Below are 27,209 nucleotides of genomic sequence, written 5' to 3'. Positions count from 1 at the left end.
TGTGTGTGTGTGTGTGTGTGAGAGAGAGAGAGACAGACAGACAGACAGAGACAGAGACAAAAACACCCACTGAGTTTTAGGACCCCCGTCAGCTGTCTGGGAGCAGGGTCAAAAGCTGGGTGCCAGTGACGGGGCTGGGGCCTTGGCCCAGGTAAGACATTTTGAAGGTTCAGTGCAGGGCAGAGAGCGGGCCCTGGGCTGGGAAGGGGGAGATTGAGGTAGGATTTGGTGCCAAGGGAAGGGGATGAGTTCTCAGCGGCCCTGGGGACTGCCCCTCTGTGCCTGGGGTGGGGCTGGCCATGCTCAGCTGTGGCTGCTGAGTTGGATGAGCTCTGTTGGGTAGATGTTTGGACCTGGCTGATGGCGAGGCGGCCAGGGCTGTTGAGACCCCAAGCCTGGTGGTGGGGGTGGGGAGAGCCCAGGCTATAGGGACCTCCAGGAATCCTTGTCCCTGGGCTCTGCTAGTGCTCCAGCTCCCTTCCTTCCCTGCTGTCTGGGTCCCAGCTGCACTGGCCTCTGTTCCATTCCTCAGACTCCCTGGACCATGGAACCCAGAAGCCTGTTCCTGACTGGAAACCCCTGGTCATCTTTTCAGCGTGCCACCGAGGCCTCACCACTTCCTCTGAGAGTCCTCACCTGGCCCCTAGACCTCCCGTGTCCACGCGCCGGTCCCCCTCTCTGACCACTCAGCATATCCTGGCTGTGGGGGCTGCATATATGGCAGTGGCGGCCCCAGGATGTGTAGTAAGGGATGCTGGAGGCACAGCCACTTAACTGCAAGGTGGGGTGTGGTAAGGAACTGTTTGCAGACACAGCTTTTCTTTACTTAGGACTCCTACACTCAGCACCCACCATTGCTGTTCCTTACATGCCTGTCCTGTCTCCTGCCACCCCCAGGAGGGTGCTGCACGCTACGGGGCTTGGGGCATCTCTGTGAATGGCAGTGATGAGCTGGGGCCTTCCCTGTGGAGGAATGGTGGAGATGCAGAAGCGGGCCATGTCTCCCAGGAGAGCCCAGCGGGGAGGCTGGAGGGCCAGCACTGAAGTTGGGGTATGTGGGGACCGCAGGGCAGTTTTGAGGGTGTGGGGGCTGAGGCAGAAGTGTGGGGGCTGGGAAGAGGTGAGGGAAGTGTGGGTAGAGCGGCTGGGGAGAGAGGGAGAAAGGAAAGCTCTGAGGAACCTGAAGGCAACTTGCCGCTCAGGACCTGGAGTCCTCAAGGGGCCAGATGGGGCCCAAGAGGCCCAGGTCAGGGCCAAGCTGTCAGGTGCTCACTGGGGCTGGCGTTGGCTCGCTCACTTGGCAGACATCCCTGGAACCTTCTCTGCCCCAAGCCTTGTGCTGGGTGCTCGGATGCTACAGTGAGTGAGATAGGTGGGCCCTTCCTCCTGGAGCCTATTCTAGCATGACTCATCCTAATGAAACATTCGAAATGCCCTGTGTGTCCAACAGTTGGGGATTATTAGAAGCAGGATGGAACAGTCGTACAATGAGCCATCAGAGGATGCGCTTTATTTATTTATTTATTTGTTTGTTTGTTTATTTATTTATTTATTCTTCTGCAAAGATGCTTAGGACTTTGTTGCTGAGCAGGTAAAACGGCTCCAATGACTAGAGGTAAAGTAGAACTCTTTTTTATAAAACAACAAAATCTACAGTTTTGCCCCATCTGTCTTTCTCCATCTACATGGACAAAGGGCTGCGTAGCTCTGGGTGTGGGGATGTGAGGGTTTTTGGGAAATCTTCATTGCTTTTCCTGCTCCCCAAAAAAGATTTATGAAAATGTTAAACACTAGTGAGCCACAAAAGAGAAACCTCAAGTTTTAACTTTGCCTGTTGGTTTTCATAGTGGATTTTTAAATCTTTCCACAATGCCTGCATGTTATTTTGTAATAATAATAATAATAAAAAAATACGGATACAAAAGTTTTTCCTAAAGAGCGCCAAGTCTGGTGTACCTCTGGCAGGGAGGCAGGAGGGAGAGGAGGGAGACTACTCAGATGGGCAGGCTTCCTGGAGGAGGAGAGCTTTCGGAGGACTGATGATGAGAACTTCAGCGGGCTGGACTCAGCAAGGGAGGGCTCCCTGGTGGGCATCTGGGCATCTGCAGCCTCTCCCCGGGCTGGTGGTGACCGCTGGAGCCAGCCCCTGCTTTCAGGATCCCAGCGAATGTGGGCTGAGTCGAGAAGTCAACCCCAGACTTGAGGTACACTTTCTCCCCTGCCGCCAGCCTGGAATGGGGGTGACGATGGTGATAAACCAAGGGAGGGATGGTTCCGTTTTCTAATGCTTGTGATACTGCGGAAGGTGGCTTCCCTACTCAGCAAAGGGACAGAGCCCGGAGTCCTAGCTTCATCCACCACTCTCCTCTGAGCAGGGGGCATTGAGGGCACTGTGCCCAGCTGGAGATGTCCCACGCAGGATGATGTCTCTAGGGAGCACAGTGGTAGAGAGGACTCGGGAATCGGGCAGATCCGTGTGACCTGGGACAAGGGTCTTCACCTCTCCGGGTCTCTCATTTCTCTCATCTGTGCATGGGGATGGCAAGCAGTCTTGAGCCATGGCCCGGAGATAGTGTCCACAGCGCCTGGCATGAGGTCGGCGCCCCATGGTGTCCCTCTCACAGGGCAGACCAGCTGGTTCTGGTCCCAGTGCTTTTCACTCTGTCCACTGCCACTGCTCTGGAATACTTAGTCCCCTCTCCGGGCAGACCTTTGCCGACCTCTACATGTAGGTGTCGACAGATCCCTCTTCCCTCCTTATTTGCTTAGGACTAGGTGAGGGCTTTTCCCAAGGGGCACTGCAAAGGCAGGCAGAGTGCAGGTGCCCCATCCCCAGATAACCAGAGCCCAGCCTCAGTTGGACCAGACTCCTCAGACCTCCACATGGGGACTTTGGGATTGGTCTGTTCTGTAGGCAGACTCTTCTAGAACCTGCTCCCTAACCTCTGCAAGGGGTGGGGAGTGGGCTGGTCAAAGGGTGCATGGGCTCTACTTCTCACTGTGTGGCCTTGAGCCAGTTACTTAACCTCTCTGAGCCTCAGTTTCCTTAGGTATTAATTGGAGACAAATAAACATGGTCTAACAGGAGTGACCGCACAATCCTTTGAAGGGGAAACACTTATGCAGGGTTTTGCATTATCTCTCTCTCTCTCTTTTTGCATTATCTCATGTAATCTTTACCAGCCTACACGGGTGGGTGTGCAGGGGCAGAAGCACAAGGAAAGGACAGCTCTGGGGAGAGGGATGCACACCCGGGCTCTTGGGCTCCAACACAGCCATCCTCACTGCTGGGCTCAGTGATGCCCTTCGGTTCTTCATAGAGGTTTTAGAATGATACAGGAAAGCCTTTAGGGGACAATGGGCCTGAAGAGGACAGGGCAGGGGAGGCTTCCCTGCAGGTGGACAAGGACTCCAAGTAGCGAGAACCCTTGGGAAATCTCCGAAGTATAGCCGGTGGAGCTCGTCCCATTGCTGCCTCCAGCCCCAGGCCCAGGCTCCAGCCTGGACCACACTGGCCTGGTGAGTCCTCCTTGCACCTTCTTGACCCTGCCATGTCCTCATCTGCCACTGCTGCTCTAGGCTCCAGAAGCTGCCTGTAGCCTGACTTTGGGGTGTCCCTAGGAGACCTTGGAGCTGGTGGTTCCTGAGTCCAGCCTTTGTGTCTGGCACTGTGTGAAGTGCTTAAAAGCACATCTCCCTTTGTCCTACTATGGGTCAACTATGTCCCCATTTCACAGAGGAGGAAACTGAGGTCCTGGCGAATGAAGTCACTGGCTGGCCAGGGAGGTGCTGGGTCTATTTCCTGCTCAGGTGCACATTCCTGTGGCCTCTCCCCGGAGCCTTAACTGAAACATCAAGGTGGCTCTGGCTGGCTTGTGCTGTCTCCACTCAGGTGGCCCCAGAACCCTCCTCCTCCTCCTGTGTCAGAGCCCATCTCTCCAGGACCGGCCCCACATCCTTATCCTGTGTGAGAGGCACCTACTTCTAGAGCCCCATTCCCTTCTGGGAGGCAGGGCCAGTCACACAAAGACAAGGAAGAGGAGGCAGGATTGCAAGGACCGTGATGACCGTTGTGGCTGGTAGCCATGTGCCAGCCTACAAGATATGCTTTCCTTGAGCCCTCATGGAGTCCCCGTGGTGAGCTGAGAAAGTCACGTCACCTTCCTGCTCAGGGAGGAGGAAACCAGGGGGAGAGGGGGATGGCACAAGGACTCCAGCTCCCGTGAGTCAGGATGGAACCTGAGTTTGTCTGATGTGGGTCCTACATCATCAGCATGATGGGGCACTTCCAGCCGGGCAGGAGGAAGACTCTTCTGTTCCAGTGGAAATTGCTTATTGGCCTAGGTGCTCCCAGCAGTCCTCCAATCTGGGCAGCTCAGCTAGTGGACAGCATCCAGCAGGCCCCAAATCCTTGCACTAGCCTCTCTTTCATCCCCCAAATTCAACCCGCAAGCAGGTGCTATTGGAGCCTTCTTCAAATTATAACCCTAATCTGTCCACTTCTCCCTCACCTGCACTGTGGCCACCTCGATCTCAGCCCCTGTCAGTTCTTACAGGACCAGCGTGGCAGCCTCCTCTCAGGCCTCCTGGCTCCACTCTGCCCTCCAAACCCTGGTTCCACATTGAGCAGCTCGAAGGTAAGTCCCATCATATTCTTCAAGTGGCTTCTCACTGCTGGCAGAACAGTCCACCACATGATCCAACTCCTCTGATCCCTTGTACTCTTCCCCACTTCCTGCCCCTCCAGTCACACTGCTCTCTTCCTGGCCCTCTAAGATGCCAAGCTCATTCCTGCTCTAGAGCCTTTGTACCTGCTGTTTCCTCTGCTTGGACAGCTTAGGTCTCACGGTGAGCAGTGGTTCTGTCTGGTTGTTCAGGGCTCAGCTCAGATGCTGCTACCTCCAAGGGGCCCTCCCTGCTTTCTCTGAGAAGCTGCTGAGGGGGCGTCCACCAGGCCAGCTCTTCTCCATCCTGCCCTCTGTTCTAGTTGCCTATATGACTCTCATGATGATCTGAATTTATTATCTATTGATTTGCTTACTTGGTCATCATCTTCTCTCTCAATAGAATGTAAGCTCGGTTGGAGGGCAGGGAGCAAGTTTATCGTGGTCACCACTGACTCTCCAGTGCCTGGAACAGTGACTGCTACACAGTGCTCAGGTGCCCAACACCTGAGTGAATGCATGAAGTAGACTCCCCGTGCCTGGAGTCATCCTAGAAAAAGCTGGACAACAGGTGCTGGATGGAGCCCCGGCTGCCAGGCCGTCCATCCCCCAACTCCAGTACAGGAGCTCTGGGGCCCTGTGGAGAGCCACCCTGGCAGGTGGCCTAGGTGGACAACTCCCCAGTGTCCCAGGCACTGAGCTTTCATGGTTCTGTGGTTCACTACCAAGCTGGGGCAGCACCCATCGAGCCCGGCTGTGTGGACTTAGCCTTGGTAGGCTGGGTTTAAAGGAGTTTCCCACCCCCACCCCAAGAGTGGAGGGGCAGAGCAGGAAGGAGAGACACTAAGCAGGAACTGCCCTGCTTTGGATGACCCAGAGATGCCCCCTGACATAGCAGGTCAAGTGTCCATCCTGGTTCTGAAGCTCCCCCCCCCAAACCACCAGGCCCCCTTTGCTGGCTTCCTCTCTGCCTCACAGCCTCCCCCCACCGGGGCCTCCCTCCTCTCACTGATGGGGGCTCTTTCACAGCCACCTTCCCATGCTTTCCTGGCCCACAGGAGGTTGGGTCTTTCAGCCAACAACTTTATCAAGCACCCACTGTGTGCCAGGTGCTGTTCTCCAGATGCAGCGGCCTGTGAACTCCCTGCCCTGTGGAATCTACACCCCAGCGAGGAGACAGCTGAGTGCGAGAGAATGAATGCACGCTGGAACATCAGCCCGCTGTAAGGGTGACGAGAAAAATGTGGGCCAGGGTGGTAGAGGGGTACTGTTTAGGGCGGTGTTGGGGCGACACTAGAGCACAGACCCAAAGGGGAGAGAGTTAGCCAGCAAAGGGCCAAGAGAAGAACCCCGCCCCCTGGGCCCAGGGCCTAGCCAGGGTGGGAACAGCCTGGCCACAGGAGGCAGGAGCACCCCAACTCGCACAGAGTGGGCACTCTGCCGGGCTGGGGTGGGGGCGCCCAGCAGGCTAGAGCAGGCACTCTGTATTCGCTCCCTTCGGGGCAGGAACAGTGGTGGCTGGGCCTCCTCAGCCTGGCTTCCGGGGTGCAAGTGTATGCGGTGATGACACGGGGACAGCTGGAATTGCCAAGGTGGCCCGTTCCCACCACAGGGGTCAGATGTCGGCCAGGGAGGTACAGCTGAGCTCTGCCCCCTCCCCAACGGGCTTTTAGCGATTACACCCCCGGGGAAGGTTGGGAGTTGGGCAGGCAGGCCGGGATCTGACTTCATGGTTCTCAATTGGAAGAGGGACAGTAGGAGAGCAAGAGGGAGGGGAGGGAGAACAGCAAGCAGGGGAGCTCAGCACCATCATCCAGGCGCCAGGCCTGGGGCCCTGCAGCAGAGCAGCTTCCTGAGGAGAGGGAGAGGGAGAGGGCATGTGGGAACCTCTTCTGAAGGAGGGCTGCCAGGGGTTGATGGGGGTGGGGAGCAGGGACTGGAAGTGCATTTATGGGAAACAGAGTCCAGACATTCTGGGACTTGGGGCCTGAACGGGTTGACGATGGTGGTACCATGGACTGGATGGGAAAGGCTGAGGAAGAAGCAGGAGTGGGCTCTCAGGCGTGTGGGTGGAGACAGGGGAGCTCTGAGATGCCTGGGACCCCAAGAGGAGAGGTCACGTTGGGGTTGGGACCCCTAAGCCACGTTCAGCATAGAGGTCCCAACTGGGGACAGTAGTCAGGGGGTTGGTGGGACTGCATGAGCTTGTCCAGGAAAAGGTGGCAGGAAAAGAGAAGGGAACTAAGGCCAGAGCCCAGGACTTCCCTGGCATTTCCAGGAAGGGGAGAAGGACCCAGCAAAGGAGATTGGGAAGATAAGAGCCAGGAGAGTGGAACCAAATTGTTCTTTACCCAGCTGGGTTTTTTTTTTTTTTTTTTCGTTTGTTTTGTTTTCAAGATCTTATTTTTTTTTTTAAGTAATGTCTACACCCAAAGTGGGTCTTGAACTCAGAACCCTGAGATCAAGAGTTGCATGCTTTATGGGCTGAGCCAACCAGGTGTCCCTATTTTTTATTTAATTTTTTTCAGATTTTATTTATTTGTTCCTGAGAGACACAGAGAAGCAGAGACACAGGCAGAGGGAGAAACAGGCTCCCTGCAGGGAGCCCAATGTGGGACTCTGTCCCAGGACCCGAGGATCACCTGAGCCAAAGGCAGATGCTCAACCACTGACTGAGTCATCCAGGTGTCCCTGTTTTTTTATTTTTTAAACTGAGTTTGAGGAGTGTGTAGAGGAAGGACACTGGGGTTGGTGACCAAGCAGCCCCCATTCCTCTGGGAATAGGATCCCTTCTTCCCTCATGGAGAACCCACTGGAAGGGACTGAGGTGGGGCTACCAACCCCCCAGTCTTAGGGATAGACACAGGCCCAGACCTGGCCAATCAGAGGGCCCCTGCCTCCCATCTGCTGTGATTGGTTCGGGAATGAGCATGTGACCCAGGCTGTGCCTGTGAGCTTACTGACTGGTACTTCTGTTGGGAGCTGTTGGGTAGGTGCCCCTGCTGCCAGGGTTGCTAAGCTGAGACAGTGTTGTCCTGGGGATGCTAAGACCAGCTGCGGCATTGTGGGGCCCAGCGTCAAAAACAAATGCAGGGCCCCTTGCTCAAAAAGCAGGAAAAAGTACCATTAAAAGTACCTAGAATGCTTTTACTTCCTTTCGTAGGCTTGTACTCAACTTGTCATGGTGTTTTTTTATTTGCTGTTTAATGTCATTCTAGTAAAGAAAAATAAAAAAAATTAAATGATTAACATGGATTTTACCATTCAACTCTATGTTGTGCAATACCAGTTTTAAATGCAAATGTCAGATCATTTAATTCCTGTGCAGAATCACCAAAATTGTATAATTTTTATATTGTGGCTTGTCCCTGAGGGTGCCTTGAGCTGGCCAGAAAAGACAAACACAAAGCAGACTCAGGAAGGTTATAGGAGGAGGAGTGGCTCCTTAGCCACACACAGCCGGCCAAGGGAGTGCTCTTGGGCTTGGGGATACTGCAGACCTTCCCAGACCCTAACCCTACCCTGGGTGCCCAGATGCATTCTCCCTTGCTCCCTTGGGCCTGACGGTTGCTGAATTACCCCTCCCACCAACCACCAGACTGTGTCTAGCCCCTGGCCTAGAGGTGGGGCCTGGAGAGGTTGACCAGGCCCCCACCTCAACCTGCAGCAGAGGTGATCCAAGGATCTCAGGCCTTGGACGAGGGTAGGTGGCAGGCTCGTCCCTGCCTAGACAGGGGCTCCAGTTGCATGCCAGACGAGCAGTGGTGTTGCCAATCAGGGCAATGATGGCTGCTGGCACACCTTGTGATACCTGCCCCAACCCTCCCTGTGCCTGTGCCCAGGGTGGAGAGTGGCATGGTCACAAAGAGGGGGAGGCCAGGCAGGGCCAGGGTGCCAAGGGGTAAGGGGGCAGCTGAGAACGTGTCCCATGGAGACAGAATAGTACATGGCCTGAAGCTCCAAGTCCTTGGCGCGTGCTCCATTGTACCATCAGATTTCACTTACAAAACACAGATTCAAAGACAAATGGTTATGGATTTCCAGACAGCAGCTGCGGAGCGTTAAACCCCAAGCATGGGGTCCTTTGAATGTGAAGCCCTGTGTGATCGCCCTGGTCACAGGCCTGTGAAGCTGCGCCTGGCCGGTGGCCATCTTGCTCATGCCTCGGAGCAAACCTAGGAGAGGCCAAGGAGAGCCAGGAAGCACCAAGGGACGGTGAGCAAGCCCTGGTGACGTCACATGAGCCTCTGAGTCCAGCTGTGCCCGCAGCTGAATACCCAAGAACTTCCCAGTTCCTGTGCTCCAGCCAGCCGAGGCCTGAGTGCTCAGGACCCACAGAGGTGAGGATCCAGGCTTGCCAGTCTGGATACCTGGATTCCTTTCTTGACTTAAAAGAGTTTCATACCTGTCCATCCAGTTGGAATGCCTGTAGGTCAGAGATCTCCCCACGTGGACCTGTTCTGTTCTCAGCCAGGTCTATTATCTGTCTCAGACCTCCAGTTCTTTCTCGGGAGAAAGGAAAGCTTTATTCCTTGGCTTTCCCAGTGCTCCCCAGGCTGGGTAACGTGGATGTTAAAGAAGAACCTCAAATGCCACCCTGGAGTGTGTGCATGCGTCTGTGTGTGTGTGTAGTGCCCTGGAGATCAACTGGGGGCTTGGGGGTGGGTAATAAATGTGGAAGGTACATGAGAATGTTCAAGAAGCTTCCAGAAAGAGGGGAGAGGAGTTAGAGATGGAGGAGGAAGGGGTGGGAATGGTCTGACTAGGGGAAGACAGGCAAACAATCCTATACCAACTGTTTCATCTTTAAACTACTCCTTGGTGGAAATAAATAAATAAATAAATAAATAATAAATAAACTACTCCTTGGTGGGACACCTGGATGGCTCAGCGATTGAGCATCTGCCTTTAGCTCAGGGCGTGATCCCAGCATGTGGGATCCAGTCCCACATCGGGCTCCCTACGAGGATCCCGCTTCTCTCTCTGCCTCTCTCTCTCTCTCTCTCTCTCTCTCTCTCTCTCTCTCTGTCTCTCATGAATAAATAAATAAAATCTTTAAAAAAAATAAAGAAAAAAAAATAAACTACTCCTTGGTGGGATGCCTGGGTGGCTCAGTGGTTGAGCATCTGCCTTTGGCTCAGAGCATTATCCCCGAGTCATGGGATCAAGTCCTGCATTGGTTTCCTTGCTGAGAGCCTGCTTCTCCCTCTGCCTGCATCTGTCTTTCTCTCTATCATTAGTAAATAAATAAACAAAATTAAAAAAAATAAACCACTCCTTGGAATGGACAGATAGCCCATTCACTCAGCCATCCATCTGTCCATCCGTTCATTCAATCTCTAAGCATATGTCCTGAGTGAAAAACTGTTAAACACACACTGAGTACATGTTGACTGTCAGGCATAGCCAGGCCCTAAAGATACCCAGACACCTTCCTGAGATTAACCTTTTTGAAAACATGAGTGCCAACTATGGAAAGACAAAAAAAAAAAAAATTTCTACAAAGTTTATAGGGCACCTCCTCCGCTCTCCGTCCCCAGCCCTAGAGTAAAAAGATCTGGATTGGATCTCTCTGAAGGAAGTTGCCATCTTCTTACTTCTTTGGTCCTCAGTTTTGCTCAATAGGAGAGAGTCTGTAGAAAAACAGCCCTTATTTCTGCAGCGAAGATTTATTATCTGGGCAGAGCCGACTGATGACAATATCAGAACTCTCATGTATTGGGTGTCTACTATATGCCAGGTGTGGTGCCGTAGGAGACCCACTGTGCAGGTGAGTACTCACGGGCAACCTCATTTTGTAGACAAGGGACTGGGGAGGGCTGGAGAGGGTAAGTGAAGAGCCCGTTGTTACCTAGAAAGCGGCAGAGTCCAGTTCGCGCTCAGGTCTGTGTGCTTGGAAGCACAAGGCTGGGCTTTGGACAGGCACACCCAGTGGGGGCGGCCACCCGGAGCCCCCTGTTGCTTGGCCTCACATGTGCTGGTCCGCCTTTGCTCATTCGATACTACAACTTCCAGGGAGGGGATGCCACCCAACCCATTATGCGGCACTGGGACCACCGCCCACCCGCCTCCCTCTTTGCTGAGGGTCCCTTGGATGGGTGCGTCCATGGGGCCCAATCCATTACCAAGAGGGTCAGAGCTCCAACTGGCCTGGAGCCTTGGCCTGCCCAGTGTGACTAGGGAAACTGGTTGGGGCAGCTGACCCACACTGTGGTTGTACTGGCCTATCTCCTCCCTCTGCACCCCAGACACGCTCCCCCTGCTGACCTGGGGAAAGAACAGAAATTCCCAGAACGCCAGTAAAGGCTCTCCTGTTTCTTGAGTGCTTGCTGTATGCCAGGCACGGCTCAGCATTCCTCTGTAGGTTACAGCCGCATCCTCAGTCCCTGCCTTCCCCCTGGTCCCATCTCTTGCCACCGTCCGCTGTGCCCTCTGCCTCAGCCCCACAGGCCACCTTCCCGGTCCTCCGACCTGCCCAGTGAGGCCCTGTGTTCAGCCTCTGTCCTTGCTGCTGCTCTTGCCTGGACTGCTCTGTCACTGTGTCCCCAGAGGCTGGTGGTAGAGATTTCTAGTGCCCCACCACCTGCCCTTCACCTCCCCTTCCCAGGCCCTCCTGCCTGCCCCCAGCCCTGCTCCTGCTGGACCCCTGCAATTAGGAAGGGTCAGGAGTTAGGCCAGGTCAGGAGACTAACTGGGGCCAATGGCCCATGAGGAGAGGCGAGGGGACTCGCTTCCTGACCACGAGACTCTGCATCCCTGAATCACTGAGTCATTTTGTGGAGCATGGCAGCCTCGGAGAGTTGCCAGTTTGGCTGGACATTGCTTTGTCAAGAACTCCATCTTCGCTGTGTTACACCTCTGAGATTTGGGGGTCAATTTGTGATGACAGCATAGCCTATCCTATCCTGACCAATACAGCTGACCCATCCAGGTCTCAGCTGACACGTTGCTTGCTGTGACCACTGCATCTGAGCGGCACCACCCTCTTCTCCTGAGCCCTGTCTAGCCCTGTTTTTATTCTCCTGTAACACATAACTTAATGTTTATTTCTTCCTTTGCTTCTCGTCTGTCTCCTCTGCTGGAATGTAAGCTCCATGGGGGCAGGGCCCTTGGCTGTCTTGTTCACGGCTGCATCTTTGGTGCCTAGCACAGTGCCTGGTGCTCCATAAATATTTGAATGGCTGGAATGCATAGGTTTCTTTCTTTCTTTTTTTTTTTTAAGATTTACTTATTTATTTTATTTTTAAAAACATTTTATTTGTTTATTTGAGAGAGAGAACACAGAGTGAGAGAGAGCGAGCACAAGTGGGGATGAGGGGCAGAAGGTTGGAGGGACAAGCGGACTCCTCACTGAGCAGGGAACCTGAGCAGAGCTCGATCTCAGGACCCTGAGATCAAGACCTGAGCCGAAGGCCAACTCTTTTTTTTTTTTTCCCAAGCCAAACTGTATCCAGCTTTATTAAAGATACTTTTCATAAACAATCATGGTATTTCAGGTAGGACATGGGCGGACGATCGTTAACAGTATACAACAACTTTCAAACTCCCTTCTTCAATGGACTACAGAAAGCCACTATAAAACCCAATGAAGTCTTCATGTGATGCTCTGAACAGGGAAAGTTTAGAGTGAGGGTTGACAGTTCACATTTAGCATGTTGTTTAACAACTTTTCACAAGCCGACCCTGATTTTCAGGAAATGAAATGAAAATGGCAGAATTATCAATCTGAAGATCCACAAGCTAAAAAAAGGAACTCTTTTGAGGGATGCCATCTCAGTGGTGACACCGTAAAGTCCAGATTGCCTGACATACTGGGAACCATTTCATGGGGTCAGGTTCCAGCAGGTCTCTGGGTTTAAGGGAGTCAAGTCTATGTTGAAGGCAGAGAGGGAGAAGAGGACATAAAAAAATGAATTTTAGTTTTTCCACACCACCAAGGTGGCTCATGTGTGTCAACATCAAGGAATCCTTCCTCCTGGGAGCCAAGAGGAGGTTTCTCAAAACTAGAAGGGGAAGGTGTTTTTCCCTCTTGTTATCAATCTAGCTTTGGAGATATTCTATTAGTGACATATGCCCTTCCCCCAAAACAACAATGAAGTGTTCTGTGTGCTAACAACATAGCTTAAAAAAAAAAAAGTAAAACAAAATTCTGCATTTTTATAAAACTTGATAAAAAATAGTATTTCAAACTGTACAGTCACCAGAAGTACACAGTTATCAAAAATGCACACACTTCACTTGGCATCTCCAGCACCTTCAGCTTTCTGTGCCTGGTCTGTTTTGGCATCTCCATTTTCTGCAGGGTTATTTCCATCCTTGCCAGCATCAGCTTTCCCCTTTATCCCTTTGGGTACCTTCTCTCCCTTCTTTGCAGGGGCCTTTTTAGACTTGGGCTCTGGCTTTGGAGGAGCAGGTTTAGCAGATAACCTTGCAGATCTTGTCTGTGGCTCATCCTTCACCTTGGCTTTATCTCCTTTAGCATCCCCTTCAGCCTTTCTCTTGGGCATGGTGGCTACGGCGGCGGGACGTAAGCGCTGGACGCGGGGATGTGGCGGCACGCAGGCTTTGGCCAGTCCGGGGGTGGTTCTCGCCTCTTCTTCTTCACACTGCTCCTGAAGGCCAACTCTTAACCTACTGAGCCACCCAGGTGCCCCCAGATATACGTATTTATGTTAGAGGGAGAGAGAGAGGGAGAGAGAGGGAGGGAGAGAGAGAGAGAGAGAGAGAGAGAGAGAGAGAGAATGAGCAGGAGGGGCAGAGGGAGAGGGAGAGAGAATTTTAAGCAGACTCCACGCTGGGCATGGAACCCAATGTGGGGCTTGATCTCACCACCCAGGGATCAGGACCTGAACTGAAACCAGGAGTCAGACGCTTAACTGACTGTGCCACTCAGGTGCCCCCGAATGCATGGATATCTTGAGTGAGTGAGATAGGCAGATGGCCATTGCTCATGGGTAGTTGTGGAATCTGATAAATGCCTCCTGCATTTTCCTTGCTGTGATTGGACATAAAGCCTCAGATCATCAGAAGGCTGGAAGCAATGGCTGCTTTTTTCCACTTTGGGGGCTTGATTTCTCTCCTCTTACCGGGTCTCCACAGGTGAGGGAATGTGGGCCTGATAGGAGAGGGACTCAGCCCAGGTGTCAAGGTAGGCCTGAGCCAGAACCTCCCCTCTGTCTCCAGACTCCTGATCCAATGCTCTCTAGGCCGAGGTTTGCCAATTGCTCTTTGGTTTCAGCCTTGGTTGCTGAAAACATTTACCAAGCACATTTGCCTCTTCCTCCCCACCTTGCCAGGTTATCTAGCAACTCGGAGCAAATCATTCGGGTGATGATTGATGGGTAGGACTGGGTGGAGCTGGGCCAGGGATCAGAGGTGAGAATGAACAAGGCTCCCTCCAGAATGCCTCCTCAACAACATCCTCAAGATGAGCTGTTGTTTTGTCTCACGCCTCTTTTAACAAAGACAGAGTGCAGGAGGGTGAATTCTGGTGAATCAAGGCTTTTTGGTGTGTATTCTGTTTCTCAGGGGGTGAGCCTGCCCCAGACAGGCTGAATATAGCGGCTCCCCCTCTCTGCTCTGTAGCAGGCTGTACATCGATTACAGCACCTGTCACGTCACATTTTTCTCTGAAAAATGTCTTGTTCATTTTTTCTTCTGCATAAAAAGCAATACGTGCTCATTGCAGAAAATTTGGAAAATATGGAAATGTATTAATGATCAAGCAAAGGTCATCTGTAAAGTCCCCACCTAGTAATAATCACTAGCATTTCAGAGCTCGTAGTCAGCCTTTTTTCACCTGCACATGAGAAGAGATGTTACCTGTACCCCAGATGTCCCCAGACTGCACCAGCTGGGGGTATGATTCACCTAGGCATGGCCCCTCCCTCTCCACCCCGCTGGCCAGCACCCCTTGATCACCCTGGCCTCTCCCCAAAGCCTTTGCTGTTGTATCTGGGAGTGCTTGGAGGGGGGACATATGAGCTCCAGGCAAGTCCTTCCAGTTTGGCCTCCCTGCAGCTTGCCCACAGCTCTTAGCCCCTCAAGGGTGGCCCTTGTCACTGTCTCTGTCACGGAGCCCACTGGCTCCCCCAAGACCCTGCCCCCTGCCCCGGGGGGCTGCAGGCTCCCCTCTCCGGGTGATTCCTGAGTGGCAAATCTGGGAGGCACCAGATGGCCCTTGGAGCCTCATTACTTTGGCTAGGAGCTTTAGGAGAATGTTCCTTCCTCAGGGGCAAGCCTTGAAGCAGCCATGCCTGTGCCCTGGGTCTCCCTATGTCTTACGTCTAAATGCTTCCTTTAGCTTGGCTTGCAGCCCCCTCTCTCTGGAGGACATCTTTGGTCTGCCACCCTGTGCCACCCACTTCTGAGAAGAGCACCCCTTTTCTGCCCAGGAGTTTCCAGTGGGGGCTACCAACCGCCCTCCAACCTTAGCCACAGGTCTGGCACAGGACACAGGCTTGGGACATGATAGGATCCTTTTTTTAAAAAAAAAAAAAAACTATTTTTTAATATTATTATTTTTTTTAATTTTTATTTATTTATTCATGATAGTCACACAGAGAGAGACAGAGAGGCAGAGACACAGGCAGAGGGAGAAGCAGGTTCCATGCACCGGGAGCCTGACGTGGGATTCGATCCCACATCTCCAGGATCGCGCCCCGGGCCAAAGGCAGGCGCCAAACCACTGCGCCACCCAGGGATCCCTTTAATATTATTTATTTATGATAGTCATACAGAGAGAGAGAGAGAGAGAGAGAGAGAGGCAGAGACAAGGCAGAGACATAGGCAGAGGGAGAAGCAGGCTCCATGCACCTGGAGCCTGACGTGGGATTCGATCCCGGGTCTCCAGGATCGCGCCCTGGGCCAAAGGCAGGCGCCAAACCGCTGCGCCACCCAGGGATACCTGATAGGATCCTTTCTTGAGATTTTCTGAATTAAAAATAAGAGGACAGTCCCTGTTGGGTGGCAAAACTTTGTGATGGGAAGCCAGGAACTGCCGTCTACAGCCATGTTGACAGACCCCCCAAGAAGTGGGTCTGCAGTCGGGGAGTGCTAATCTTAGTGCAGAGAAGGAAGTCACAGGACACACACACACACAGAAAGAGAGAGAGAGAGAGAGACAGAAGGGAGGCCATCCTAATGATTTGTCCCTGGATCCGGTTGTACCTGAAGCCAGATGTACCCCTGTCCACTGCACAGTTTAGTTCCATGAGCCAAGAAATCCCACCTTTTGCCCAAGCTGGTTCCAGTAAGGTTGCTATCCTCTACCATAAGCGTCCTGAAAAGTACCAGAAATAGGTCAGTCTTTGTCCTGGGCAGGGTGGGATACAGATACCATGGTCCTGTGTGTCCCTCTGTCTATTGCCCAGGGTCCCAGAGCATGAAGCAATAAAGCAGTGGGAGGGCGGTGCTCCCAACCTGCTAGTTGAGGTTCAGCTGGAGCTTATCAATATTACCATTTAGACGAGACTATTGCTGGCTCACATTGTCATATGTTACAAATTCCTCCCCAGTAGACTCTGCATTCCAGTAGGAAGCCTGGCCACTTCTTAACTGTGTGACTTTGGGCAAGTTTTCTCATTTCTAAAACAAGGATGCTAATAGTATCTATCTCAGAGAAAACCATATGAATGAATCCATAAAAAGGGACTTGCTGTTCTTTTATTTGCTGTATTTTTTGCGGTGCTTAGCTCAGTGCTCTGCACAGGCTAGGCGCCAAGTGGGTGCTCTGTAAATGTGTGACCAGCGAGTGGTGATACAGAAAGACGCAGCTCCTGGTGGGCATGCCCTGCACCGGAAGAATACCATGGACACTTACACACCCTACACCACAGGTCAAGGGCAATAAGACCTGCAGTGTTCTAGGAGCACAGGGAAGTGTGTGTGTGTGTGTGTGTGTGTGTGTGTGTGTGTGTGAGGGGTGGTGGTAGTGGCGATGATGCTGGTTAACCTTGGGGGGCTTGCAGGAGTTTTGGCTTCCTACTGCTCTCTGGAAACTCCCCCTCATCACTCCTTGGGTCCCCCAATCTCTTCTATTCTACTTCCAGCACCCCAACTCCTGCCTGGGGCCGCTTGTGGGGTGTGGCTTGGTCTTTTTACTGAAGAAAGAGGGCATTATCTGCAGATTTGGATCTATGGACTCCTACATGGACGGAGGGCCTGCCCCCTTCCCCCTTTCCAAGGACTGTCATAGCCAGGCATCATCTGCCACCCCAGCCTTTCAGTTGTGCTATGCTCCGGAGTATTAGTCTCTCAGGATGTTTGGGCCAACTGCGTGCTGTGCGGTACCCTGGGGGACTGAGTGGAATGAAGATGCCGCTTAGACCGTCCGGTGTTGGGGACCGTGTGGCTGGGTGTGGCCCCCCAGCGTGTTGTGCAGCATAGCAGCAAGTGCTTGTGTTACTGTTTTCTATGGAATGTCTTAGGGTGAGGTGTAGATGGCCAGTGGGTTGTGTTTTAGGTCACTGTGTATTATGGTCTGGGCATTAACCCTTTGCGTGGATGTCTGGGCCCTGAAAAATAACGGGGGTAGAAGGGTGCCTCCCTTCTGGGTGCTGTCAGAGTCTTCCGTTTCCATCCCTCTGCCAGTTAGATCCTAATGTGCCTGAGTCTCCTGGTGTTGCTGAAGCTCATAAAATCTGGCAAAAGGGAAGGGAACACAGGTCCAGGGTCCTGCTGGGTTCCGAGCTCTTATTTGGCAGCTTACCACCCACATTCCTCTGCCGTAGGGAGCCGGGCGTCGTAAGGCGGGGACGCCGAGCCCCTCGGCCGGTCCCTTCCCGTGCCCAGGTCCGCGCTCCCAACAAAGGCGACAGGCCACGTGCCCCCTCCTCGAAGCGGGCCTGGAATGGGGACGCACGTGGCCCCGGGCTCCCGCTCCAGCCGGGAGGGATAGGGACACTGCGCTGCGACCCAGGTGGGCGCTGAGCCGCCCCCCAGCAGCAGTCCCGCCGCCCCGGGCTGTGCCTCGCCCACTCCCAGTAGCAGCCGCCGCAGCGCCCGGGAAGTGGCGCTAGGGGGAGCTCTGGCAACTGGCTTGGTGGATCCGAGCAGAACCGTGCATCAAACAGCTATTCCCCGTACTTGCAGGGAAAAAATGGGGAGCGGGGAGACACACTGGTCCCCCTCCCCAGCAGCTCCAGACTCTTCCCGTGGGAGGCCGAGGAAACAGCCCTCGGGGGTGAAGGTGCCGCTCCTCCCGCTCACTCACGCCTCAGTGCTCTCTCTTCCCCCACCCCCATCGCGGACCTTCGCGGCCCCCCGCCCGCGCTCTGGAGTGTCCCCGAGTACTAAGCCTGGCGCCACCCGGGGACCGGAGCCGAGCGGGCCCCTGGGACTGGCGTGCGACCTCTTCTCAGCGCTTGGGGTGGGGCCTCTCGGCGGCGGCCCCTCCTGTCGCTGCTGGAGGCGTGGAGGCTGAGCCGGGGGCGCGAGTGGTCCTGCCGGGCGCCTCGCGCCGGAAAAGGGGAGAGCTGGGGTGAGAACACTGGGGAGACGGCCGGGGACGGAGGGACACCGAGAGCCACTGTCAAACAAACAGGAGCAAGCTGCCACTTTGCTTGTTTTTTTGTTTTTTGTTTTTTTCATTTTTTTCTTTTCTTTCTTTTTTCCCCCAGTCTTTCTTTCCTATCCCCTATTTGCAAAGCTGGAACCACCCCGCGCGCCCCCGGGCTTGAGCCGCGGCTCCAGATGTGAATTTGGTTCCAGTGGGGAGAATGCGAGCTTCCTCGGGGCCTTGGCACATTCTCCCACTCTGAGGTCATTCCGTAGGTGGTCAGAGGGGAGAGCGCGCCTGGAGCCTTCCTGCCTCCATCCACTGGGGAGGGAAGAGAGGCGGGCGGGAGGGAGGAGGGAGGGAGAGGGGAGGGGCCCGAGGAGGGAGGGAGACGCCGCCAGCACACCACCAAGTGGCACCGAGCAGTGATAACAAACTCAACTTAAAAAAAAAAAAAAAAAAAAAAGGAAAAGGAAAAAACTTCCCCAAGTTGCAGCCCGAGACGTGCGGACTAGCGGGCGGAGGCGCGGGGCGGGGAGCGTGGGTGGCCCAGAAGCCCCCCGGCGTCCCTCCGCTGCTTTCCCCGGCCGCAGAGAGCTCAGACTCGAGGCCGCTCAGGCCCTGCGCCCCTGGCTGCGCAGGAAATGTGCTGAAGGCAGGCTCGGCTTCCTGCTGGGGTCCCCGGGCGGAGGGGGGGGGGGGCGGCTGTTCCCAGAGGGGGGGGGCAGGCCCCTCTGCGGAGGGCGGCCCGGGAGGCGCACAGCACTGGCTTCATCCCCAACATCCAACACCCTCCCCCCTACATAACTACCAATCCCGCTCCCACCCCCTGGCCCTGCGGATGTGGGCAGGTCCAGTCCGCCCAGGCCCCCGGGAGCTGGGATTTGCACGGGGGTAGGGGTCTCTCCCCACCTCCCCCAGTTCTCCCCATCACCTCCAGGCCTGTCTGAAAACAAGACACCACCATCCTCTATAGCCGACTTTTTATTAAGATTATAAATTTAAACAAATCATCTGAACAGTTTTACCCGGTGATATACAATTCAGTATGCACAAAAATACAGAAGGACGAGGGAGAAGGAAGGGTTGGCAACTTGTTTGGGAGTCCACATGGGCCGCCGCCGAACCCCACCTTTTTACAACAAAAGGCTTTAAATTAAACAAAATCTATCGAGCTGAAGACACAGGACAGGGTTCTCACAGCCTCGAACAATGCTGGTTTCATGGAACGCAACCGAAGCCTCAAGCAGGACAGTGCAACTTAGAAGCACACACACAAACACATCTGACCGGGAACTTCGTGAAAAGTCTCCAACGCAGTCGGCGGCCCCGGCCCCTCCCTCCCTCGGGGCCGCGGGGGATCCAGGTGAAGGAATCGACTTCCTTTTTTGTTTAGTGAGGACCGCAGTGCTGGGCATGATGGGAAATGTAGTCCGCCGTGCCCGCCCCCCACCCCTTCCCCAAACGGCGTCCGGGAGTGTCGGGGTGTCGGGCGCCACCCCCGAGTCCGGGAGACGGGTGGAGGAGGGGAAGAGGGCCAAGCCAGAGGGGCGGGGAGAGGAGGGGTTCAAGACACCCGCCCCGGGAAAGAAAAAAAAAAAAAAAGTTGAAGTGTTTTCATTTCTGCCTTCTCATTTTGAGAACTTTGGAGGCCGCCCCCAGAGAGGAAATGTGACCCAAACGTCCCTTTCGGAGATAGAGAGTTTGCCTTTGTTTTTGCTCGGGATTTCACAAGACCCATTCCTCACCCCACGGAGGGGCTCGGGAGAGCCGAGCGCCGGGCTTTCCGGGTCTGACAACTGATTGGAATCGGCGTCCCGGGCCCCGCGCCCTCCTGCGCTGCTCCCCCGGCGCGCCCCGGCCGCCCGGGCGCCCTGCCTCGCCCCCCGCTGCCCGGCATCTCCTCCGGGCAGCAGCCCTCCCTCACGTGGCTGGCTCCTCGCTAAACACCACTGCAATCACTACAATAAAAAGAAAAAAAAAAAGAGTAGGAGAAACACAAAGCATACTTAAATAGGCGCTTTTTCTCTCTGCAAAAATAAAGTCCAACATCTTAGATTTCTTTCTTTCTTTTTTTTTTTTTTTTTTTTATTTTACAATTTATAAAACATCAGCCGCCTCCCCCGGCTCACCCCCAGCTCAGCCCCGGGTGGCCAGGCGCCCGTTCACTCCCTCCTCTCGCCCCTTGGCCGAGTCTTTGTCTGGCCCCAGCCCCGCGGGGCCCCGGGTCCCCGTGCCCTCGGGGGTCCCTAGAAGGCGACAATGGCTCGAGTCCAGGCGCCGAGGCTGGCGAGCGCCTGCTTGGCGCACAGCTGCCCGTTGAGCGGCGGCGGCTGCTCCGAGGAGTCCGGCTGTCGGCTCACCAGCCCGGAGAAGCCCGAGCCAAAGATGGAGATCAAGTTTGAGATGTTGGACGCGTCCGGGGACGAGTCCGGGCAGAAGTCCTCGAAGCGGGCGCGCTTGCAGGGGGCGAACGGGGCGCCCCCGGGGGGTTCGGCTCCCAGGTCGCCCGCGTCCTCCTCGTCGTCTTCGTCCTCCTCCTGGCCAGGGTAGTACTTGCGCTTGCAGCCGGCGGCGGACGCCAGGCCGGGTCCTGGGGCGCCCTGGCCACAGCAGGGGCAGTGGGCGGAGGCGCAGCAGTCCTGGTGCAAGTAGCCGTTCTCCACCGTGGTCACCACGTGAGTGTCCAGGTCCAGCACGGTGGTCTGGCTGCTGCAGTGCACGCCGAAGTCCGAGGGGGCCGGGTACGCGCCCCGGTAGAAGCCTGGGGAGGAGGCGGGGGCCGGGGAGGCGGGCGGGGAGGCGCCAGCAGCGGCCTGAGGGGCGGCCGCTGGGGGCGCGGAGGGCGCGGAGCAGGCGGCGGAGGCGCGAGGGTCCCGCGGGCAAAGCGCGGCGGGCGCGGGCGCGGGCGGCGGCAGCGGCGCAGGACCCGGCTGCAGCGGCTCCAAGGGCTGCCCGCGGTGGGGCGCGCCGTGCGGCGGCTGGAGCGCGGCGCACCCGGGCAGCTCCGCGAGCGCCCCCGCGCCGCCCGCGGGCGCCCCGGCCGCCGCCGCCGCGCAGCCCCTGGGCGCCGGGTGCTGGTGCTGGTGCAGCTGCTGCTGGAGGTGCAGCTGGTGGAGCTGGTGGAGCTGGTGCAGCTGGTGCCGGGCGGCCGGCTCGCGCGCCTCCGCGTCCCCGCCACCGCCAAGTTGGAGCGGGCCGAAGTCGGCCGCGCTGGCCGGCATGCCGGGCGCCGCGTACGCGAGGTGCTGGTGCTGGTGGTGGGGCGGCTGCTGCTGTTGCTGCTGCTGCTGCTGCTGGCGCCGGTAGAGCTCGGCGTAGCGCTCGCTCAGGTAGAGCTGGCGCGCGTTGCGGAGCACGTAGGACACCAGGAGGTTCTTGTGCAGCTTGATGCCGCCGCGCTGGGTCCGGGAGCTGTGGATCTTGCGCAGGGAGATGCTGATCAGGCTCTGGGCGTCCAGGGCGCACTCCATGCTCCCGCGGAGACGGTGGCGGCGGAGCAGCCGCGGCCGCTGCTGCCGTTAGGGCTGCTGCTGTATCGGCCTCCAGCCGGTCGCCGGGGCGCGCCGGGCAGGGGAAACGGAGCCCGGGTCAGCGGGTCGGCTGCGCTCCGAGAGGAGCCGCCACCATGCGCTGCGCGCCACCCGCGAGCCCGCACTCCCCAGTCGGCGCCAAAGCAATGAGCCTCGGCCGGCCCCGGCCCCAGCTATTTAGCCGAGCGTCCGGGCCCCGCCCCACACCTCATGAGCCAATAGGAGTGCCCGAAGCCTCCCGAGTGACAGGCGCTGCCCGCCCCGGGGCCACTCGGCTGGCCAATCAGACCAAGGCGGTTCCTTTGTGCTATTCAAATACCGAACGGACCCGGGGCCTCCAACGCTGCCGCTGCCTCGAATGTTCTCCTGGGGCTGCCGTGCCGCGCGGGACTCGCAGCCGCTGGGGCCGCTGTGTGCAGCCCGGGTCGCCTCGTAACCGCCACGTTGGAGCCCGCTGCCGCCCTCGGCTTAGCTCCTAGGAGCCGGGGGTCGGCTCACCTGGGTGCTGCAGCCACGGCTCCTCCCCCTTCCGCACGGCTGGGCCTCACCTGCAGCAGGTGCGCGCAACTCTCCGCTCCCGGCCACGCGGCACCTCCTCTCTCACCTGCCGGCCCCGGGTGACCCAGGCCTTGGCAGGAGACGAGTGGGGCCACCGGGCTGACTTTGGGCACCCCCAAGGGAGAAAGGTTTGGAGGTGCCTCAACCGCAGAGAATATTGGGCCTGACACCCTTGACTTTTTTGACCGAGGGGTCTCAGGAAATACTCAGGGAAGCGCTGTCCTCCCCATTCGTCTGACGGGAAGACCCAAAACGGGGTGAATTTTGGTCTTCAAGGCATGCCCCAGAGCAGAGAGCCTACGGCCTCGAAACCAGCTGAGGTCCGAAGAGGAAGGCGCTCTGAGCCCGTGCCCTTATCACCGGTTCTGTAACCTTTCCCATCCTTCCTAATAATAATGACAATGAGGACTATTATTATGTGTCTCATGTGGGACAGACCCTCGCCAGAAACAGCCTGAATCCCTCACGGTGACTGCCTGCAGAGCAGGGACCTGAGTCTCAGAGGAGTGGGGTGATGTGTGGAATCATACAGCTCCCAGTGTGCAGAGCTAGGATTCGTGCCAGGACTGTGAGCTCCGGACGGGAGGCGAATACCAAGGGCCCAGGAACTCACCAACTTAACTTTTGTGAACACCGTTTCCCTTTGGCGCTGAACCATCCACTGGCCAGCTCCTCCCAGCTGGAGGGGATTGAGAGATGGGAGAACAGAGGGATAGGATTGGGGGTTCTCCGTCTGGTTGGGGGGTGACTGCTGCTTGAATGTGGGGCCCAGAGGTTTGTCTGAGGAAGACGTCCTTGGGTTGGCCCGGTGAAGGAGGACTGGGTTTCACAGAGACTGTGAGAACTAGGCAGGCCTTGTGGGGGCAGGGGTGGGAGTGGGGGCCCAGGAGCAAACTTTTCCTGGGTGCCCTCTTTCCTTGGGCCCATTGTCCTCAGCACCTATTTTTGTCCCTTGGTGGGAGTGAGGAGACCCAGCTGGTCCATCCTCCAGCATCTGGATCTCTCTTCATTCTTAGGGATTCTTCAGATTTGTTTCCACAGACACTTTTCAGCATCTACTCAATGCCAGGCATCAAGGGTGAAAACAAAGTTAGGGAGCATTTACCCTATTTTTCAGGCAAGGGAACTTGGTGCTGACAGCAGACCCGACTTGCCTGAGGTCCCACAGCTCCTGGTGAAGACTCTGTCCTTTCTGGGCTGTCTCTGTCTGCTCTGAGCCCTTTGGCTGGTAGCATCTCTCCCCACCCCCATCCAGAGAAACCAGAACTGACATTTTAGGGTGACTGCGGAAAAAGGGCATTTTACTTCCATTCTATGGAAGAGGTGGTCTGGTGATGGGGACACACAAGAGTGGAACTTGCCCATGAGATAATATGTGCCAGAATAAAAAATCCATTGCCCCTTACTTCCTTAGGGTCTGTCTTCAAGATACACACAAGTTTCATTCGTTTACTTTTGAGACATCACTAGCATATGAAGGAAGGCGGGAGGTTCTGTCTGGTTTTATGGATGTGAGGACTCCATATGCAACAGTCATATCTGGGATCCCTGGTGTCTGGCCAGTTGCAAGAGTCCAAGAATGGATTATTAATGCTGATTTCAGGCCTTCCTTCTGTCCTCACTCAGAATTTATTAGAGGAAACTAAGAGAGTTTATGGTTCTTGCCCAAGGTCATATCACACAGCCAAGCAGGGGTAGAGGCAGGATTTGAACCCAGGTCTGTTCGTAGGCCTGGAACTTCCTCTGGGTTCTTCGAAATCAGTGGCTTACTTCTGTCCTCGGTGGATCCAAGTCCAATTCCCAGGCCTCAGCCCAGGGCGACACATGACCTTGATGTCATCAACATCCACTACTTCCCTGCCAGCTGCTCAGAGACCAGCGTCTCCAGGAGTCACAGAGAAGTAAGTAAGTATCTGTTCCACCCTCAGCTCATCATTCACAGCCAGGCTCAGAGCTGCACCCCAAAGCACGCCTCTGGGGGGGGGGGGGGGGCGCCCAGTTGGGGAATCAGGTTAGGGATGGAGGTGGGTTCTCTAGCCACAGGAGGGGGTGGGGGCTAGGCCCCTCACTGGGGCAGCTCCCCTTGACACTTCCCAGTCCCCTACTCACCCCTGCCCCAAGGCAAGTTTGAGTTCTCCTAAGGCTTTTTCACTTCTGGGGATCAGCTAAGAGGAGGTCAGCCCATCCATGTGACCCTATTCTTTGGGCCTTCTTGTCTGGGGCCCACACTAACTTTGTTTCCTCTCCTTCTCAAAAATTGAGAAGGGCTAGTGGGGAGAGTGAAGCAGTTGTCTAGCTTAATAAAAACCCTTGATCTTTTTTGGGGTGGCCTGGGAGGGGGGAGTTGCCGCAGCTGTTGTCACCAAACAGTTGCTGAAGGAAGCAATGGGACAGCTGAGGTCTTTGGCGCCCCTGGGAGCAGTGGAGCTTGGGGCACACAGTAGGAATTCACAAATGTTTGTGGAATGGGCAGATCCCACCCAAAGCTTCTGTTCAGTTGCACCAGGGATGGCTCAAAGCAGAGTACCAGAGACTGCGAGGGCAGTGAGTGTGTACCTGTGTGTGTGAGCATCCATGTGCATCCAGGTGGGGATGAGGGGCCTTCAGACCTGCACGCCGTGCAGGAGGACAGCAATGAGTGATATGAGGCTTCTTTGGATGGAGAGCTGGCCTTATTTGTCTGGGCACCTGAAAAAGGTTCAAGTACTCACCTTTTCCCATGGAGCTGGGGGATTACATCTGGCACTGAGTCACTGCTCCCTGGAGGAAGTTAATTAATGCCTAAATATTTACTGAGTGTCTGCTGGGACAGCACAGAGCATGGCACAGAACCCCCATTGGGACCTGGGCTCCCATCAAACCCCCAGTGGTGTCAGCCCCATGCCAGGGCAGTTAACACCTTGTAAGTGCCACATATGCCTTGTGAGTCTTTTTGGTTACCCAGATCGCAGGAGGGAGACATGGCTAGGAAGGTTGCTGGTCAGCAGTGGGATTGTGGGATTTGTCTGGTGGGTTCCTAGTGATTGGCTTAGGAAAAAGGGATGCAGAGGCAAAAAGCTTAATGAAGGGTGTTGTGTTAGGGTGATGGGTGGGGAGATTTAGAATTTATGCCTTTGTTGTTCATTTGCCCAAGAGGATTGTCCTCTGGAATCCCTATGAATGGGTCAGGGGACAAGATGTGGTCCTGTAAGAACAGGAGGCCACAATTCAGAGGGAGGCAGACAAGATAAACAGAGTGATTAGTCTGTGATAGGAAGAGGGACAGGGCTGCAGGAGGGCGAGGGACGGCCCCCAAAGCTGGTCTGGGAGGGCCTTCTGCAGGAAGCTGAGCTTTGGAAGCCAAAGATGGGGAGGGGCCTTCTAGCAGAGAATAGCTCAGAGTCTATCTAGTGTAGGGTCTGGTACCCAGTAGGCACTCAGTAAATGCTTGTGGACTAAATCAGTCAATGAACGTGAATATGCAGGGGCCCTAGAGACCAGGATCCCCCCACACACACCCCACGCTTCTAATTTCCATATGGATAAACTGAGGTCCTGCAAGGAGGAGAGATGTACTGAGAGTGGCAGACTGGAGCTAGGGTTGGAACTCAGCTGTCCCACCTCCTGGTCCAGCGCCTGGCTGCCACAGCTCACTGTCTCTGAGACTTGGAGTATTGCTCCATGGGGACTGAGACTGGGGACTGCAGACAGTGGCAGAGAAGGCAGGAGGGGGGTTGCTGCTGACCTCAGGGATCACTGCTGAGTCCTCTCTGATGCTGAGAGGCTAGTGACACTTGGAGGTGAGAGCCCTGTACTGCATCTCTGGGGGGGGGGGGATACTGGGGAGCTCAGCTGGGGTCCTGGACCCCAGATAACCCCCACTTCCTGCCCCACAGAACCTCTACCCTGTCACTGTCCCTAGTGGATGCTAATGATCCACCAATGTCCGTGTTTGCCCAGCATGGTCCTGCGCATCAGGCCTGGTGCCCAGCAAGCCATCATAGTTCCTGGCTTCAAGGTCCTTAGGTGTGATGAGAAAGACTGATGGAAACTTGGCTTTTCAGAGCTCTTGCTTTGTGCCAGGCACCAGTCCCAGTGCTTTCCGTGGTGATATTCTTGTGTCCGGACCCCAGCCTGGGAGGCAGATTCAGGTAAAATCCCCATTTTATGGATGGAGCCATTGAGGTGCAGAGAGGTTGGATGACTCGCCTGGGGTCACATACCTGAAAGAAGAAGTGGCTCCAATCCCAGGGCTCTGGGGAAGTGGGAGCACCATGAGCAGAGCAGCAGGAGAGGAATGGAGACCCCCGCTATTCCTCTTGGATTTATAGGCCTTTCCAACAAATTCTGTCCTTATTAATGGGATGTGTAGAGAGACGTGATTGGATCTCTCAACCAGGGTCTCTGCCCGAGCGCCTGGGACAGGCCGGATGTCTATTTGTTCATGCATCCATCCATCCATCCATTCATTCATTCACTCAATAACTATGGAGTTTTAAAATGCTGGCCAGCGTGCAGGTGCTGTGCTAAGCCCCTGGGAGAACACCAGGCAGCTCGCACAGCCTGGAGCGGAGCTGAGGATCCTCTTAATCTCCCAGGCCAATTCCAATTGATTGGTAGTGTCTGCCTGGAGCTCTGGGTCGGAAGGGATTTGGCATGTGCCCCAATTGATTAGTGATGTCTGCCAAGGGCTCAGCTGGGAGCCTCTATGGCAGACCTGCTGGGTAGCAGCTCTTGGGATGAGGAAGGAGACTGTGCGTTCAGTTCTGGACATCTGAGGTGGTCTAGCTGGCCGGGTGGCGGCTGGGGGGAGGTCAGGAGAAATGGGAGCGAGCCCCAGACTGGCCTGTATCGCCTCTTTTTGGGGCTCAGTCTCCTCACTCATCACCTTCCTCCAGGAGGTCCTGTAAGCAGCAAGGGACTGCAAAGTGCTTTGAAGAGTGGAAGGGATTAGTACTGAAATGAAACGCGAGACGT

The 27,209-nt window shown here is 55.5% G+C and overlaps 2 protein-coding genes and 1 pseudogene across 7 annotated transcripts in view; 1 reads left to right on the top strand and 2 right to left on the bottom strand.

Annotated features, from left to right (window-relative positions):
* PTPA (protein phosphatase 2 phosphatase activator) overlaps nt 1-7,913 on the top strand; it is a 42,340-nt gene extending 34,427 nt beyond the window's left edge. The window contains exons 10-14 of one of the 6 annotated variants that reach the window (XR_011999823.1): nt 533-744; nt 831-4,637; nt 5,068-5,235; nt 5,774-5,887; nt 7,193-7,913. The gene's annotated coding sequence lies outside the window, so the exon portion shown is untranslated. Of the gene's footprint in view, nt 1-532; nt 5,888-7,192 lie in introns of all 6 variants that reach the window. The other 5 variants (XR_011999822.1, XR_011999820.1, XR_011999821.1 and 2 more) reach the window with 5 other exon arrangements.
* Nucleotides 7,914-12,801: 4,888 nt separating this feature from the next.
* On the bottom strand, nt 12,802-13,202 carry LOC112928020 (non-histone chromosomal protein HMG-17 pseudogene; annotated as a pseudogene).
* A 5,928-nt stretch (nt 13,203-19,130) lies between these two features.
* Nucleotides 19,131-21,835, bottom strand: IER5L (immediate early response 5 like). The gene has a single exon (XM_026009489.2). The coding sequence runs from the start codon at nt 21,633-21,635 to the stop codon at nt 20,412-20,414; it is 1,224 nt and encodes a 407-aa protein (XP_025865274.2). The 5' UTR covers nt 21,636-21,835; the 3' UTR covers nt 19,131-20,411.
* Nucleotides 21,836-27,209: the final 5,374 nt, after the last annotated feature.

Source organism: Vulpes vulpes, chromosome 2 (assembly GCF_048418805.1).
Source record: "Vulpes vulpes isolate BD-2025 chromosome 2, VulVul3, whole genome shotgun sequence".
NCBI classification, from domain to species: domain Eukaryota; kingdom Metazoa; phylum Chordata; class Mammalia; order Carnivora; family Canidae; genus Vulpes; species Vulpes vulpes.
Note: the sequence above shows the minus strand (reverse complement) of the source record. Positions and strands in the feature narration are given on the sequence as shown.